We start from the raw sequence: 19,369 nt of genomic DNA, 5'->3' as shown, positions 1-19,369 counted from the left end.
TGTGTACATATATACATATATATATATATATGTATATATATATATATATACATATATATACATACCAAATTCCAAAATAACAAACAAAAGAGAAGAGTGTTTAATACTTACAACCATACCGTTTAGGGACACCCAGCAGTCAGGGGGGAAGTCTTGGAGGAGAGGCACCAGATACTGGAGACAGCCATCCCAGTGACACAGGAGCAGCATCATCCCTATCAAATTAAATATTCTTACCACTGCACTGGCCAGGTCATAGGTCATATGGAAAATCTGCCAAAGAGAAAGATAGATGGGGAGAGAGACACGGATACCTCCGTTAGACCTCTTCAGGACAGACAAACAGTGGTTTTGAGTTTAGATCTGTTAGTGTCTCTGAAACATCACCTGCATTGGTATTTCAGAGATACAAAAAGATTTTAAAAAAAAAAGATTACAAAGATACTTAAAACGTTCACAAAAGTACAAAGTCACCTTTGAAGTGGAGGGCATGGTGTGCCTCTTTGGCCACCAGAGAATTTGGTTGCAGTCATTGTGTGTGTGTGTGTGTGTGTGTGTGTGTGTGTGTGTGTGTGTGTGTGTGTGCATCTCACAGATGTTAAGCTGCATAATTCAACATGGCTGCTTCCCAAAACAAACTGACCAGTGGAGGAACTACACATCCAGCACAGAGTAGGTAACGCAGAGCGAGAGAGGTGAATGAAATACTGAATGATGACGGGATCGCGTACTCTGGAATAATCAGCCAGTACGTGTGTTTAAATGCCGTGAGCTGGGGCGAGTGTTACTGCTGGTGGGCTGTTAAATCAGAGCAGGAAGTTTCAGAATAGAAAGTCATCAGCAGGGTGAGTAAGCACATCTGCAGTGTGAAGCGGTTTCATTTATGTGGGTTCCGGGCGAAGAGAATTGACTCACGCCCTGTTGGCTGTGGCACTAATTCAGAGTTTCTCATTAGCATGAGAAACCCATTACTTCTTTCCAGGTTAGTTATTCCATAATCGCCCCCACACTGAAGCTCAATTTCTCCTTCTAAAATAGTTAAATATGGAGAAAAAATATGAGTGATTGCTGATTGGTGGGTTTTGCATAATAAACCTGCCTCATTTGCCAATTTGTTAAATGACGGATTTCAGGTAATTATTATCTATTTTTAAGTTGATGGCTTTCCATTCTGTATAAACTGCCCATTTGACTTCTCATAAGTGTAATGACAAACTAATTGGGCCTCATGACAGTACGCCACGTTGTCATGAGGTTAAAAAAATCACTCAAAGAGAGAAAAGGTGAACTTTTTGTTTCAGGTAAATTGTACTACATTAGTGATCAAAGTTGTAAATGATGCAAATAAAAACAAATCTAGTTCTTGAAGTAATAAATAGACTAAAATGATGCCAGACTGTATATAAGATATAGAGGTATATGTACAGCACATCCAGTTATAATAATTGAAGTATTTTACTTGAATAAGAGATTGAATGAGCAGTACTTTGTTATATTGAACATTTCTATTTTTCATCTTTTACTCTATTTAACTCAGTTTTTATTTTGGTGTTACCTGCCTTTTGTTGTTCTCCTCAGTTCTATTTTTGCTTTTTCTGGCTTGCATACCTGAGAATTTGGAAAAATACTGACCACTTTTGACCAAATTGCAAAGGCTACTTACTTCCTCCTCTCACAGAGTGCAATCACTCCAGAGAAGAAAAGAGAGCCTGAGCCTGGACTTCATGTTGTGCCGACATGTATTCTGTTATTATGAACTGGTTTTGCCATACGTATGCAAAATCTGCTGTTAAAACCTCCCTAAAGCCCAGGTGTTTTTAAAGGCTCTTTGAATCCACGTCTCTCCACCCCGGTCTATTGTGGCTGTCCTGTAACCTTTCTGCACAAAGGACAGCGTCCACACACAGAACAGATGAGAGAACAAGAGGCTGAGCTGATGCTCAGATCCCTCTATGGTTCAACTCATCCACGGGGAGATACAGTGCACTGCCCTGACGGGCTAAAATTAGCCACTAGCTTACAGGATGGCTGTCTCAATGCACCCAGTATCTCTTCTGCTGCCTACATCTTTATTTTTAATTTAGCAGAACTCTCTCTCCCTCTGTTGTGAGTGTGTGTGTCTTCACATTCATCATAGTTTGATGGCATAATAGGAGAGAACAACAGTCACAGGGCAAGACAGACAGAGAGAGAATGGGGGAGACGAAAACAAAGACAGAAAGAGATAAAGTTAACTAATAAAGGTACACGTTCCTGGAGGATTGCAGCTAGACTGGGAAACAGGAAAGGAGCACTTTGGTCCCTCTTTGAATTTCAAATGATTCTCACCAGGCAAAAATAGAAAAGGGTCGACTGCTTGTCTGCACTTTCCTCTTTCAACTAATGCATAATCGAAAAACACACAAAAAAAGAGACTGAAAAAACGGGGGCGCAGGCTTTTGGAGCGAGCAAGCGATAAGGTGACGTGTGTGAAGGTTGCAGAGAGGTTTTACAAATTCCCAGGGACCATTTCACTTTGCCGGGAAGCCTCTGCGACCTTTGGGTCACGCTGAATCACTGAGGCCAGAGAGGAAAGATGTAGAAACTCATTAACACAATGTTGGATTTGTTTGGGTTTGTATTTCAGGGGCACCAGCTTGAAAAGTCTGCTAGTGGCAGCCGGTAGCCACGAGGCAGCGGCCTATTAATAGAGTTCTTAATAATAGAGGCTGCAGGTGTAGATCACTGGTCAGGTCACAGGATTATACAGGATAACCTTCATTGTGACGTAGGGATATACAAGGATGATTTGTCCTATTTGAAACAGTGAGGTGTTTAAGTTGCTGAAATACACCCTACAATGACAAAAACAATGTCTCTATATAGCATTTTATTTGTAATAATACAAAGAATAAGATGTATTTATGCAACTTTTCTGCGCATGTTCCAAAATCTTTATGTGCGTCCAACCTCTAAATAAGTTAATCGCACATTTAAGGCCCTAAGAAACAAGAACGTTATACTGGGGGGTTAAAGACTGAGGATGTGGAGGGAGAGAGTTTACATGTTACGGCTCAGAGAGTACTTTGAGGTCTGCTGTCTGACCCACTAAAGGAAATGAAGGCTACTCAGAGGGCCCAAGTTCCTCTGTCAGACTGTGTCATTAGAGCTTGCAATGCTAAACAGTCCTCAGCTTCCACTTCTTGCAAACATGCACATATTGGATCATCACTCAGCAACTTGTCAGTGTTTATGAGTTGCACCGAGGCCACAGACAGGGAGACTTCAGTGTGTCGGGTTAGGTTTGGAGTTCAGTAAACTAGCTAGCTTCTGCTAAACTATTAGCTTGAATGAAGTAAACTTCGAAAATGGACTCAGGTTGTCAATTAATCTACTAATCGTTTCAACTTTGAAAGAAAACTACCATAGCAGAGACCTACTCAGACTTAGAGGTATGGATAGGATGACGCAAAGCTCGTCAACCGCCTTCTAAATAGGTGAGCGAGGGGTTTTTCAAGGGGATTCGGGGCTTTTGATTGGTTGCAGTATCACCAGCCTCTCTGCGTGTTTTTGATGTGATGTGAGCAAAGCTGTTGTGCAAAAGCAGCATTAGTGTGAACTCACACTGTGTCCTGTCATGCAAGACCTTGCTTCTTTTTGCGGGTCTGTGGTCTGATGTGCTGTTGCGCTGCTCCTTCATCAATGTATTAATTTGATTTTGAAAATGTGACACTTGTGTTTGTGCTGATCCATGTAGTTTCTGGCCTTGCTTGTTCTGTATAATCCAACACATCTACTTCCTCGGTGCAGTATTTGTGAATTTGTATGATTGTGCCAGTGTGTCATAGGTTGAGAGGGGTCCTGGGGGTCCTGTTAACCTCCTGCTCACATTACAAATACATGGGAGACGAAGGCAGTGACAGTAAATTGACATTTCAGAACTACCTGCCTAATGTTAGGCACAACAAAGCAGGTGACCAAGCTGCATGCCCACAGGAAAGACCTGAATTCATTTTCAGAGTGCTCTCTCTGCCACCATAAACTGTATGACTATGGGAAATGGGTAGCACTGACTGAGAGCCAGACACACCACCAATACTCTCGCTTGGCATTGGCAAAATATAGGCTTAGAATTAAGTGCATCAAGCTTAAATTTGACCGGGGACAGGGGCATAGGTCAGCATAATCCTCTAATACAGCTGAGACAAACAGCCAAGATGTGATGTGATAGTGGCACAAGGTCACACGCTGCGTTCTGTCCGGCCAGAACGACGCGCAATCACATTTGGCACGTCCCCATCCATTCAACAGTCCAGTAGAGTAGAGTGTAGTAGATGAGGGTTTGGATGTCGACCAGGAAGGTATTGAGTGTTTACATACACAGATACACTTCTATAAACAGGATTTATAAGACTGCAGGCACCAAAACTTGAATCAGTGCCATCAGTACTGTACCTTTATGGAGAATTGTTACATTACTACTGAATAATTCAACATGGAAGGTGTTGATTTTTGATGTCAGAGTCCAACATGTGTTTTACTCTTTAAAGGGTTTACACCACTGCAATCTGTCAGGTTGATGTGTCGTACTGGAGGTTGACTTTTTGAATCTGACGAGCAAAGAAAAGAGCATGCAGGAGAATTACTCATCATCAAGCTGTGGGCCTCAAACACGCAATTACAAAGTGTTCTTTATGCATCTTCAAATTGGACATGAGTGACCTCTGTTTGAGGTTAGTGAGGATTAGCGAGGGACTAATTTGAGGGGATTAAATCCACCACTGGCTATTACATTGAAGGATGACAAAACTGCTTCCAGGAAAATCTGGAATTCTCCCGCTTAACATCGTCTTGTAAATCTCCTTTTGGATCTCTCTTGGTTTTGCTTAATCACAAAATTACAGTTGAACTTGGATTTGAAAAATCATATTATCATGTAATGGGAATTCACTGGGATTTAGTGAGTCTCATGTTTTCTTCCTCAGGCTCTCTTCTTCTATATACCTAAAAAAGTTGTTGGCCATTAAACTCTCTCGGTTTATAAAAAAAAGCAACAAAAAACTCCTGAGGACAATGTATGTCTCCGAGATAAAGCTGAATATGGAATATTTTATATACCCTGGAAATAGACTTCCAGTGCCATTCTGTCCCCCAAAGAAAAGCAGCTTGCTGGAAGTAATTACAATTCACATGTCTGTAATGCTCTATGCGTAATCATGTTGATATATATGTATAGTTCAGCAGTAAATAAACATGAATAGAGTCTGCATTATTTCAGTGCTTCAGGCAGGGTACTGTATACTCTGCATCAGTCTGCAAATCTGTGTACCATATAGACTAGAATAGACCAGACTCCACACGAAGAGGAGAGACCATAGGAAATCTTTTCAGCTATGTTAAACATGTTACTTGGCTCTCTCTGAGCCATGTTGAAGCTGTGAGAAAACTGCAGAAATGTTGTTGCTTTGCATAAAAAAAAGCTCCGGATCTTCAGCTCCGAGCAGTGCATTTAAGTAATGAGGCCCAACAGTAATTTGTAGCCAGAGACTTAATTAAAAGGCAGGTGGTGATCAATGGGATCTTTACACAGGCAGAAAACAAGTAGCGATCTATTAATGCAGTGATTCTCAAACCACTTGGGGGGGGGCATGAAATGGACATGCTCAAGTAAAGTATAAATACCTTAAAATAGTATTTACGTGAGTAAATATACTTTGTGTAGGAATCAGTTATATGCAATGGTGGAAAGTAACTATCAGTGAGAAGATAAAAGATTATTAAAACAACCTCAATCTCAGTTATTCTTCCTGTCATTAATACAGTTTTTAACATGTCGCTCCCTGCCATCCTCTGTGCAACTCACTGTGTTCCATTTTTAGTTCTTATAACCTGATAGTTGAATCGTTTCAGCGGCTAACCTTTAATGAAAAGAGTATTTCTTGCAAAGACAATAAAATATTTGCATCACTGCACTCACTCTGCCGCTAATGAGCCACAAAGAATAGAGCTGTAGTAATAACTGCACAATGCAGCTAAATCTCATTGGGAACCACACCTTGAAGTGTTAACCCACAGTTGGCTTTCTTTTAAAGACAAAACAAATGATGGACTGGGGATTTATTTTATTGTTTTGTGTGCTGAAGTCGCTCTTTTTCTCTTGTTTTTGTTGCAGTTACTTTGATATAAATTCTGCAACGCACGAGTGTAAGATAAAAATAGACGGTCGGTGTGGCACTGTAGAGGATATGGTGATATTGGATTATCCCAGACCAACCATCAAACAACACATTCATTTAACTGGAAGAGTCATCCTTTGGTAATGTGTCAATCACGAGTTAAAATGAAGACTTTTTCTTCCCAAGTAGCTCTTTCCTACGGGAGTTGATCCGCTCTGTTTTCCATCATTTCTGTGTCCGTCAGCAGTATTCTCCCGTTCTTCCACTAAGCACATCACACTGTACTGCGAGCGTAGCTGCCTTGCCCGCTGTCTCACCCGCTCTGCGTCTATTTTGGTCGTGTGAGCGTGATAACCTCAACACTACTGTTCCGCCTTAATCTGTGCTCAGCCATTCAGAGCTGCATTGGCAGAGGCAGCATCCTCTGGGGCAGAAGCTCACACAGCCACGGGGGTCACATCTCTGATGTTTTTCATTGGTGGATTGTGTCAGGATACTGTGACTTTAGGACAGGGAGTTATTCCTTATCCGAATCGAGGGTCTGTAAGGATAGAGGCCGTTGCATTCTGTAAGGATTGTAAAGTCCCTTGAGGCGAATTTGCGATATTGTGCTATATAAATAAAATTGACTTCACTTAAACATTAAATGTTATATAAGAAACCTGCACCTCTTCTGCCAGTATTTATACATTGTGACCCACACTGTGTGCTAAGCCTTCTTTTTGACCGTGTGGGGATTAATGTATGCCGTTAATGTATGCAGTTAATTTATGCACATTCTTTTTAGTAATTTCTTTCAAGGCTTAGAGGTACAAGTCCACTCTATGCGGGGAAAGGATCAGTGCATCAGGGGAACAGGTGAATGTATTTATGGAGGAGGAGGAGGTTGAATGTTCTATTGATTTGTACCTGTAACCTGAGCAGCGGTAACAAAATAACAACACCAGCTCAGCTCTAAGAAAACATGTACACATGACTGACACCTCCAAATACAAGCAGTACTTATAGTTCAGGCAGCGGCACCTGTGTATCGATCACTCATCAGTGCAATGAGTCAAGTGCTGAGAAAACAAAAGAACATGGTACGCGTGGACATATTGTTCAAAAAAATATGCCAGTACGCTCAAAAACAACTGTTTCCCCCACATGACCCAATTTTCCCTCCAATTGTCTGGTTACACAAGTCTGTCTCAGCACGACAGTTTGACAACATCATTCCAGGAATTAAATCAGTGTCCTCAGTCGGTCTATGATGGAGGAAAGAAGGAAAGAGACAAGAGAGGCATGCAACATCGATCCAAGATTGTAATTATATTTCATTTCAGTTAGGATTATTTGCCTGCAGTTGGCGTAGATATATTATAATATGATTTCTTATATAGTAAAGCCTCTTGCCTCAAGAGACTATACAGTATATATATTATATTTGTATTGTGAGTTAATAATGTTTTTGGTCTCTACCAACTCCTGAGGGAAATATCTGGCTCTTTAGCTGCTAAATGCTCCACCAGCTAGTCGCTAACTGTGTCTGTCTGCTGTTTGTTGCTGAGCAGGTAGTGTTCAGTGGGTTTTTAGAGCTTTTTCGCTGTAAACAGCTGCCTGCTGCAGCCAAAAACAACGTTATGAGAGCGGTGAGAGTGAAAAAAAATTTGCTCCAAACTCCAAACTTGCTGAAATAAATTGAATTGTCTGAAAACTTAACAATTCATTTTGAACTTTGAGGAGTTCAAGTAGCAAAATAGAATTTTTATACATGTTGTGGGCATTTATTATTTGAATTTTCCCTATATTTAACTTACAAACACAGAGAGTAAACAGCAGGATGGCAAAGCAAGATGCAGTTTTTGGAAGTGTCCTGGAGGAGTGAAAGAGAGGAAGTGCAAGTGTTGTAGCCTGAGTTGTGGTTGTGCTAAGAAGGCAGTCAGGGAAGATTAGTGCCCATGTGAGAGCAGGAGGGATTTGACTGGATTGCACAGGGTGACCTGCTGTGCTCATGTAAACATCAACAAGATGGACCCTTCAAACCACAGTTTACAGCGAAGACACACCCTCCCTGATAGAGCCCAGAGGGAGTGCGATGGCCTCAAAATAGTAACTTATGATGGCTCTAATTGTAATCATGTTTCTTCTTAGCATGATGTGGAAAAAATATATATACTGCAGTATAAACAGCAAAAAATGAAGTGCTATATAACCATAACAATAGAATAGTACTGTAAATATACAGCCCTAAGGGGGCCATAATCAGTCATATAACTGAGTGGAGCCACAGCACATTATCTAGTCTCACATACCTCTGACTATGTTAGCTGCAGCAGCATGAGTAACTACACTTGATATGCCACATAATCTAATCTGTGTCGTAGTCACAAATGGGCATCCATAATAATACTTCTCCGTGGTGTAATAATAGTTCATTGCCGTAGTGGTGCTCCTATATGAGACAATGTAAATTGTTGTGTTTAGATTCGTATTAACAGCCAGGCCTCAATAGATGAGCACAGCTGTCGTCGTGGCAGATGGATGAAGGGTGCTTCAGTAAATCCATCCACTACAACATTAACTCTTGGGAAGTGAACGTAGAAGAACCCTAAATGCTTCACTAGTTACTAATTAATTATTTTGCACAAGACATCATTACAGGATGTCGGCCATGAGTGGTGTTGCTCCCCTCTAAATAACAAGGCATCATTACGAGCCTCACGGAGAATCAGTCAGTCAAGTATGGAGAGTCTGTAGCACGCAGATCAAGAGCTTTGGTCAGATAACTACCAGGGATCACCAATGTGTCCTCAGTGTGGACCCCCCCCACCCATACACCCACCCCAACATACCTCCTACACACACACACACACACACACACACACACAGCAACCACCAACAACAGGCCAGCGAACAAAAATAACTGAGATTAGCCTAATCGCCACACTTATCACTTTAGCCCCCTCCCAAGACTATATCTGTCATCTGTCTGCTTACTGTACTGTGCACACCATGCAGAAGGAAGCTTGTGTTCACAGGGGGATATCCCATGGGGATGGACAGAGGATCAAAGCTGCTTTCACTAACTGTTTTCCAACTCTGGAGGGGGCTCATGTAAATCATAAAAAATATATATATAAATTGTTGCTGAATATCAAAATGTGACATGAGTTTAAAAACAAAATTGTGCCAAAAAATAAGCAGCAGATGTTGGAAGAAATAGCAGATGTTGATTTTGTTTGACTGCTGTGGGGCTGCTGAAACACTTATACCCCCGGCTCAATAACAGAAGATGGCAGTAATTTGAGGGCACTGGATGTATCACTTACTATAATTCAGTAATTCATGTAGAATAAAACCTGATTCCATTCATCTTTCAGAAAATATCCATGATTAGAGCACTTCTTATTTTTATATTGCATACGGTTTTTGCCTCCTGTCTAGACAAACTGTTCCTTCTCTTCGTCTCCGTCGCTGCCTGTCGGTGTCACTGCCTCTCTGTCTCTGTGCCTTTACTGTGCGGACATGTCTGTTTATATCTTACATCAAATAAAGGGCCGAGCCGAGAGACAGACTGACAGTGACAGTAAGAGATGAAAAGACCAGAGACAGACAGAGAGAGAGTGAGAGAGAGTGAGAGAGAGAGAGAGAAGTAGAGGTACTCCCAGTGGAGACGTATACAACATTTTAAATGTCATACATCAGCTTACAGTGACAGTATGATACAAAGTGACCTGTAAAGCCAGCAGTGGCTTGTATATAGGCTGACCTACTGGGAATCTAAGCTCGATGATTATGATCAATCAGCAGTTTTTTTTCAAATCACATACATGCTTTCATTTGTTCCATTTCCTCAGCTGTGAGTCAAAACGAGTTTATAAGAGACAAAAGAGGCACTATAGCAACATGTTTTTCATAACATCATCTCATCTCATCACTGATGAAGTGAAATGATCTAATTAACAGTTTAAACTTGTGTTTGTCCCTTTACTTTCTATAGACCTCTACATGCAACAAATGGCTTCACATTTAGGTGGAAAAACTGTGTTTTTAATACTTTTAAACACCAAATTCATATTTTTCTTCCCAGGTTTGTCTGATCTAAATGTGTCGCTGCCCAAAGCATGTATGTCCAAAATGTCAACTTAAGAAAAATAAGAAATAAGAAAAACAGCCTTTAGTTCAGCTTTTGGAAAGAGAAAGCGAAAATAGATGGTTTTCACTTTTTATTTCTTTTGTTTTTGAAGCTTGAAACATATGGGTGCTGACAATGCAGTCTATTTTTAACCTATAGTTCCTCTCCCTTGAATGCTTTCTAGCCTCCCTCTCCCTGTTTGATCTATTTATGAAGGTATCTAGAAGGCACACTTTGGTTGTTTAAGTGTATTTGTGTTATATTTAATATTTGAATCTATCAAGAGCAATGCCTGCGCACCACCTCCAATCCACACTGTTAGTTTATATAATTAAGTTAATAAGTTTTGATAAAATAGTGTATTGGAGTTACTGTGCAGACATTACTGTTGACATACTTATCTTATTAACCTTGTATTTATAATGATTTAGATCCAGTCTCTGATTCAGCAAATCACAGAAATAAAGCGTAGCTGTGGTGCTTTAATCAGTGTGTTTAAAGCTATACTTTTCTCTCCACTTCAACACCATGGGTCTGACAATCAACTCTGTACTCTAAACCATATGGACAAGCAATTAACTCTCTCTTCTGCAGTTAACAAGACCAACTAGCAACAGAAGGAGAACTGAGTGACTTGGCAAGGGAAAATGGGTTAAATCTACAGGGGATGAGGAGGAAAAACTCTTTCTTTCAGGCAGTGGAGTCTGGGATTTTCCACCCCGTGGGCCAAGAGCGAGCTTCCCTCAGTGAGCTGAGCAAGAACACGATTCAAGGCACATTATGTTCATCGTCAGAGAGCCGTGTCTTAAAACAGATAGGACAAGAACACAGACAGCATGAGAAGGAAAAAGCATTGTCCTTCATTTTTGTCTGCTAGACAAAATTGGACCTGAGGAGTCCATTAGGCTGTTGTGTGTGTGTGTGTGTGTGTGTGTGTGTGTGACTTTACTTGCGTATGTGTGTGTGACAGGGTGAAAAAAAATGAAATGGACATAGAGCGAGAGTGAGTGTTTGTTTTGGATAAGATTCATTGTTTACTGCTGCAAGAAAAGAAATAACTGCCCCCCCTCTATTTGCCTCTATTTATTTAGTTTAAATAGACAAAATAACACATTCTTGCCCAGAATATTTAACATTAATGCTTGTGAGTACTGCTATGTCACTGTGGGTGCCTCTTAAACAAGGAAAGGTCTTCAACAACATGTTAAACGTGTGACGGACAGATTGTCACACATAAAGACACGTGACAGAGCTCTTTAGCCCCCCGCAGGCTGTAACTCCCACAGTCAAGACAACAAAGGTCTGCTTCGCCTCCAAACAGCCTGCCCGGGTCATGCTCTGCAGTGCTACACAAAGGGTGGGGTTCCCAAATCTGTTTATGCCAGTGACGACCAATATGCTACAATACACTTTTGGGTCCTCCATCAGCAAAACACAGGCTGTCATCTGTTCGCATGCTATTCAAAATGGAATACAATCTGATTTGGACATTAAGTAAAAGGCATTCACAAGCCATCCTGTCAGAAAGTCAAAACGGAATAAAAAAAGATGCAAAACATGGTTATTGTTAACATGAAAATGCTAATTTGTTAGCTTTTCCATATAAAAAAAAAGGCCTTCCGTTTTAAGAGTTGCTCAACCAAATGGGATAAAGCATGCACAAACACCACCATGGAGCTTGAACACTGATGAAAAATGCAAGAGTGAAGAAGAGGGAACAGTGAATTCACTGTTCCACAGCCAAGTGCTGGACAGCAAATCTGCTTCCACTCATGCTTTAGTGACAAATGCAAACTATGCCCACATTCTGGTCACATTGAGCAGACGAGCTGCAGTTTAGTGGTGGAATCAGGCTCAGGAAAGAAGAGATCATGCAAAAAATATCAGGCATCTATTACTCATAAACTCATAATAATACGTATTTATAGATAGATTTGTGTGTCATTCAACTTTTAAAGACATTCTGATAAGATGGAGTGACATTATGAGAAATAATGAATTTTTAAAAAGCTGCAGAAAGTCACTTCAAATGGTGGAGAAGCACCAAAGCAGAGGCGGGTGACCCAGACAAAGCAACCGCTCTGGCAGAAGCTCACATCAGAGCTGCATAGAGGATGTAGGTGGCACTGATATGATCTATGTCTCCCGAGACGCCCACGTAACTGTATGCACATGCACATTTACAAATGGCCAATCATGGTGTAAAACTCAATCTACTAGACTTATATCTCCTCCTTTAATTCATAAGCATAAAACAGAAAGGTGAACTCCACTCATGACACACAAACTGCACCTCAGATTACGAACTGTGCTTCCAGTCGGCTGCCTCTGTCAGATAAAAGACGTGTACGTCTCCAGGCACCGAAAAAGTCGTCCCTCAGTGTCCTCAACATACCTTCAAGTGAAACCAGACCTTTGTGTGCTTTGCAAAAACAACGTCCAATGGACATTAAATATAAACAACTCAGCTGTGCAGCCTCGGCTACATGTGCTTTGTGCAGCAGCAAATTCACAATCTGGGCTAACTAACTAAACATGTACTGGGTTGTACAACTTTCAAGTTAACGTGAATCTCCGCCAGCAGTGTGTGTTTTGCTTATCTTGGTCTTGATTTAATGTCTTCAAACACTTCATCCTGGGTCATTATTTCCATTATTTGCCTTTGCTGCAGTGAACCCATACATGATATGGGCAGATTGATATTTACTAAGTATCGCCCTGTGAAAATACGGTTTATTTTAGGAATGAAAAAGATCGGTTGTGCTACCAAGCTGCCATATGCCACCTCTAGGCTACAGGGTATGACATATCCAGATGCACACTCACAGACACGAAGACATAACACATTCCCACAGCAATGCTCAGCCTCACACATCACATCAGATCAAAACACGTCACATAACAGGAAACAGTTGTATACAGCCATCAGCCGACGGCTCTGCTCCAACGCAACAATCCTGCAGCCGCTCACACTCCTGCTCCTCGGTACTGTATGTATGTCCTGCAACTAAATGCCATTTGAGAAAACATGGTAATGAGGCCAGACTCCTTTTAATTATCCTCTCATGAATGTCAAATGCTCTTTCTGTGATAAATGCATTGTGTACTGTCTTTGTAGATTCATGTTGTCTCTGTTCACTGTGATAAATTGCATGTAGGTGCAGCTTTAAAAGAGCAGAGGTCGATTGCATGTATTGAAATGCAAACAGACAAACAAAACACTACCAGGTCACATTTAAAATCCTTTGTCTAAGCTGTAATTACAGAGAGGAATAGGGTCAACACAATAGAAAATCAATCAGGGGAACATAGTACAGGAATCACTGTTGCTGCTGTATGATACACACAAAGATAAAATGTAACACACACTGCCTTCCCCCCTTTCTCTCTGTTTCCATCTGTCTTTCTCTTTCAGCCTCACACATGATTCAGCACTTCATGATTCCGCACACCTTCTGTGTGTGTGTGTGTGTGTGTGTGTGTGTGTGTGTGTGTGTGTGTGTGTGTGTGTGTGTGTGTGTGTGTGTGTGTGTGTGTGCGCTTATGCACCTGTGTCCCTGCATGAGACAGGAGGAGGTGGCCTCAAGGCACTGAGGACTTGGCATAGCCTATTTTGAGTCCACAGGACTCTGTAAACCAAAGCCGACTAATCTCCTTTCACACCAAACTATCTGTTGCTGAGGTGGCAAATTACAGTACACGGTGGCTTCACCATGATCCCCCCTTTTCACCTTACGATGCCTGTGTCTCTTCTGTTTGTTTATCGTATTCATCAGTGGGATGGTAATATATTCATTCTCAACTAGTGCTGAAACAATGAGTAAATCAACAGAAAATGAATCATCAATTATAATAGTCAGTCAGATAATCAGTTAGTTGTTTGAGTCATATATTAAGCACTGTTTTCTGTGTTTTATATCATTGTAAACTGTTAATCTTTGAGTTTTAAAGACGTCACCTTGGGCTCTGGGAAACTGTAAATGGTATTGTCAAAGAAATAATATACACACAGAAAATAATTGCCCTATTTTCAACCTTGTCTTGTCTTGTACCTTGACTTTACATGAATGTATCTAGTTTTGTAACTGCACTGTACATTATAAGTAGTATATACAATGTATACCAAGAAGCACCTTTGAAGTTCTGGCTTTACTTCAGCATCACGATTAAACTAACTAACATAAGAAAAGGTGCAGAAAAAACATCTCCATCTCTGTTGACATTCTGTGTCTAAAGACGGAGGAGTTAAAAAGAGGTCTGCTGTCAGTCTGTCACACAATAGTATGGGTTATTTCAGTGGGGACCAAATTTAGCCAGTGTGATGTAGTTAACGTCTCCTCTGCTGCTCCCACGCAGTGAGCTAGATACCCAGGTCAGTTGGCTCACATTTTCCCCCTTTCAGATCAATTTACCGACTGGGCCGTGAATCAACCGTGCACCTTTGTTTGGAACGAGGTATCCCTGCAGACGCTATAATTACACAGATCACTTGCATCACGCTCTGCTGTTGGCCGTAGCAGAAGATTAAAAGATCATCAACCAGTGTCTTATCCAGGCAACTGTTGTTAACGGTGAATTAATAGAACAGTCTGATCTCGAGAAGTGACTCAGTCTGTCACGCTGATGTTCACAGAAACAGGTTGTACTTTTGCATGACAGCTCTATGATTCTGATGCTGACAAAGTGGAGCTGCGCGTAGCAGAGCTGCTGCTAAGTGCCTCATGCACATTCAGTTCATTTTCCTGGGAATACATTTCTAATTTCATGCCAGAAATAATAAAATAAATCAACATCAGCGATTCAGGGAAAGGCCCCGCCCCACATCAAGAATGTAAACTGCGCACCTGATTGAAAAATGGCGCTTCAGGGCACAAACCACAAACCCGACTCGACACGATGGCCTGAGATGATAACACAGTTTCATCACCAGAAGCATAATAAAAATTGGAAAAGGGTCCACTCAGGAACTATACTGTATGTTTTATCAATGTAGCGGTTGGGTCAGAATAACAATAAATAATAGAATAAAGTAAACTGGTAGCGACAGTAGCAATGCAGGTGAATTGTCAGCAGGTGAGACTGGTAACATAACCTCATGTCCTGCTGTTGTAGCATGTTTATACTGACTGTAGGGGGTGGGAATCATTGTGTAACTCGCCATGTGTGACAATGTGTAACAACAGTATCAAAATACAGTCGACTCTGCAACATGACCAGACAACACGTACTGTGATACACCACAACATCTGTTCAACGAAAGAGGGAAACAAGCCTTAAATTGGAGGGGAAATGTGTCAAAATGTATAGACCATATGTACTCACTGTATTATGAAGTACATATTTGAATAATTATGGCACAGTTTGTGTCGTTTTAACACACACACACACACACACACACACAAATAAATAATGTGCCATCATTCAAATGTAAGGCCTCAGCTGCCACAAAGCAGGACAGTTTCACAGTTGAACGTCAATAGGGCAGATCTCCCTCAGTATCATAAGAGAATATATCATGATTTTACAGCGAATCAATAATAATGATATTGTACTATATTGTCATATATCAATTATTTGTCCCAACAGACTAGTAGAGATTATACTAATGTTAGCTCTCTAGTTGTGCAGTTTGCTAAATTGGCTTGCAAAATGTCCTACTTGTGCTTTATATACATATTTATATATATATATATATAAGGATTAGGTTTACTTGTTGATTTGCTACTGATAAGTTTTAAACCATAGTAGTGTAACACACACATTCTGCCTGGGGCCTCAGAAAGGGTACAGGCACCCCTGGGGGCTGGTATGCTGCCACAAGCCCAACCTGAGCCCTTGTGCTTGAGCTGGGATCTGGCGGGAGGCCTGGTGGCTGTGATGAGCCAGATGTGGCACTGGGAGCTGTGGGGATTCTCTACACCAGGTTAAACATGTTATTTTCTTAGTCTACTTCAGCATTTTCTCTATTAAACACAATGAACCAAAATCAGCACTGGACGTGGTGGTATTAAATCTATCGTGGCGATCTCTCCAAAGGTAACAGCAGAAGAAAAAATCTGTCTGACGTGACTTTAAGGTCATTGGGATAATTAGCTCTGCATCTGAGTGGACATGAAATAATAAGAAAAACATAAGGGAAGCAGGGTTAGAAATGAATAGGAGCAGGGGGCAAAAACGCCCTTGAAAGATCTAAAAATCCTTGTGAAATTAAAGATGAAAGGGCAAAAAATGCCCCTGATAACTGTTCTCATTATTTCATTGAATTATTAAATACTCAGCCATTAAATATGATTCCTCTGGGCCACTATAGGTGACTGGTAGGAACCTATGACTGGGGATTTTTTCAGTGCTCTCTGGGTTGGAAACATTAATATTATCACACATACTGTTTTTGTTTTTAGTCCACGTGAGTGAACACAATAATAACATATCAACTGATTTAATTATCAACATTATCATTCATGCCTTTTGGTTTCCACCGACTTCTGAGGAAAACATCTGGCTCTTTAGCTGCTAAATGCTACACTATGTTCACCTGCTAGTAGTGGAAAGTGGGTTTATCAGATAAGCTGGACGAGAGGTTGATGATAGTGGTGAGAATCCAAACAGTAACGTTGTTGGCTCTAAAACCAAAATAATGACCTGAAAGATGCTAAAACGCTCCATGGAGCTGAGGGGAACTGGAGAGTCTGGGGATTATTTCACATTACATTTGACCCATTGTTCTGGTGCAGGCTACACATGTCTTTGAGTCAAGCCACACATACTGCACAGTGACAACATGTCACTTAAATTCATTTGAAATATTTAATTTAAGTGTTTACATGGCCACAAGAATATAGGAAATGCCAGCGAGTTACTTCCAGATGTGTAAACACCATTTCAGCCTACATTTGGCTGGTGCTTGTTTAAATTGTGGTGTTTGAGTACACAGCGTATTTACTGCTCTGCATGACCTTCACACGGTATGCTGCAATTTCCCTAAGCGCTGTGCGTCACAATAATTATGTGTGAGCAAACAAACGAATGAATGATTGAACAAACACACGGAGAATTATGAATACAGATACGAATAGTAACCACCAAGATAGCTGGGGTCAGAGCCTGTATAACCAAAAATCCCAAATTCCATCTTACTGGTGATCTTATAACTTAGTAGAGAGAAAGAATATTAATGCTTTTTCGAACTATTGGAAGATATATTTTTTTGCCATCATTATTTTTCCTGACTAATTGGCACAGCCAGATGGACTCATCTACTCCTCCTCTAATGAGTGGCAATCGAGTGAGTTGCTTAAATAAGATGCATCAGGTCCTTTGTGGGCACTAATGCTGTAGCCATTCAGCTGTTTTACTTAGACCACAATACCCAGCAGCCACTTCCCAGCAGTGCTGTCCATAAGAGGTTCCTGTTTTGGCACCTGCACCAAAGTAAAGCTGAGTATTTACTGAGAAAGACTGAGACTTAAAATACAATGTCCTCATCTCAACATTAGAATCTTTTTAACATGTACATCTCCAGTTTCCCTCATAGTAATCAGGAAAATTGTGCTCCTTTGAGGGAGAAATGAAGCTTGTAGGAGTGTGAGGCCTCTGAGAAGAAGAAGAAAAAGACCAACACATGTTCAGATGCAGCTTTTACTGGCTACAGACCTTTGGCGGTGTGACCTTAAGCTCTAATAGAGAGTGTTGATGAACCAACAAATCTGAGTTAGCCCAGATCTGCCTGTCCAGCCTGCGCTGATGAAATAGCAGACCCTCTTTGCTTCGCAGATGGAGAGAAGAGATGGTGACAAAGTGAAAAGGGGAGGGGGGGCAGGGAGCACACAACAGATGAAGGAATGACGGACGCACAGGCTGGAAGATGATTTATTGTCGAAACTCACTCTCTGAATAACTAACTGAGTCCATCCCAAGGCTGATGTAATGATGGCTCACTGCTTGAAACCCATTATGATGGCAGGAGTCTGCATTTGTCCCTCCATTAAAGCACTAATCCGGCATCCTACACCTAACATGTTACGACAGCTTGGAATTTTTCCACAGAGTGCCTTTTCTTTCCTCTCACGTCTCCTGTAGATGTGTCTGATTTGTTGTTGTTTTATTCGTCACTGTGTCTATTTAATGTGGTTTCACCAAAATAACCATCTTCAATTCCTGTACTGTGTTTTTAAGCGTACTGAGGTTAGGCACATCTAGAGGAGGACAGAGTGCTAAAGGAGGATGACATACCATGAGTGAGGGAGGGAGAGGAGGCATGCAAGGGGGGGGGGGGGTTAGAAGCAGAGAGGAAGAAACAGGCAGGAGTTTGATAAGCAGAAAGACGAATGGAGACAAAGAGGAATGACTGAGCATGAGAGAAGATGAACGGGCAGGGTTGTAAGCTCTGCTGTTGTATCCAAGCATTATGACACATCCCTATACTGCATTGCCTTCCTTCCTGCATGCTCACTGCAGATTTTCATTAACCTTGCGGCACCGTCTATTTGCGTTTCTAACCTGGTCCATACCATCTCATCCTCCCACTGCATACAGCTCTGCAAACTAGACGGCAATATAATATACAGCGTTGCCCTATCTGAAATGTATATAACTTCCCACATAGTGTGCATGCCAAGATGATAACACCAAGCAAACTGCAATCCATATGGTGCTCACTTTTCAGAATATGGTTTGTGATGTGTGTGTGTGTGTGTATCCTACAGTAAATCCAAACTCCATATTTACCAAAGCTTGAATAATGCTTTGCTGAGGCATGAATAATGCTTTTGTTTTTCAAATGCCACATTATGCAGTAAGGGTAATAGAACACAGTTTAAAACATACTCTGACAGAAAAATATAAGCCACCATAAACACTATAAAAGTCTGCTGCCTCATTGGTACTTGAGCACAAAGATGATCTTTTCCTGCTCCATAAATGTTCACTGATCCATAGCGTGGGGGCTGGGAATTGGACACGCTGCACATTTGTACTATTTACACTTTTGGCCGGATACTGTTCATGACTGTAGCTATTAGTGTGCCTGTAAAAGCTTATATTTACAGGATCATAACATTTAGTTTGCACCTTTTATAGAGTAAATAATCTATTGTTG

The 19,369-nt window shown here is 41.0% G+C and overlaps 1 protein-coding gene across 1 annotated transcript in view; it reads right to left on the bottom strand.

Annotated features, from left to right (window-relative positions):
* LOC139301166 (potassium/sodium hyperpolarization-activated cyclic nucleotide-gated channel 1) overlaps positions 1-19,369 on the bottom strand; it is a 65,705-nt gene that overhangs the window by 38,399 nt on the left and 7,937 nt on the right. Inside the window, exon 3 of the mRNA XM_070924481.1 lies at positions 112-273. Within this exon, the coding sequence (XP_070780582.1) occupies positions 112-273 (162 nt within the window). The remainder of the gene's footprint in view (positions 1-111; positions 274-19,369) is intronic.

The sequence above is a fragment of the Enoplosus armatus genome, chromosome 18 (assembly GCF_043641665.1).
Source record: "Enoplosus armatus isolate fEnoArm2 chromosome 18, fEnoArm2.hap1, whole genome shotgun sequence".
Taxonomy (NCBI): Eukaryota; Metazoa; Chordata; class Actinopteri; order Centrarchiformes; family Enoplosidae; genus Enoplosus; species Enoplosus armatus.
The sequence above is the reverse complement of the archived record's forward strand: the minus strand, read 5'-3'. Positions and strand labels throughout refer to the sequence as shown.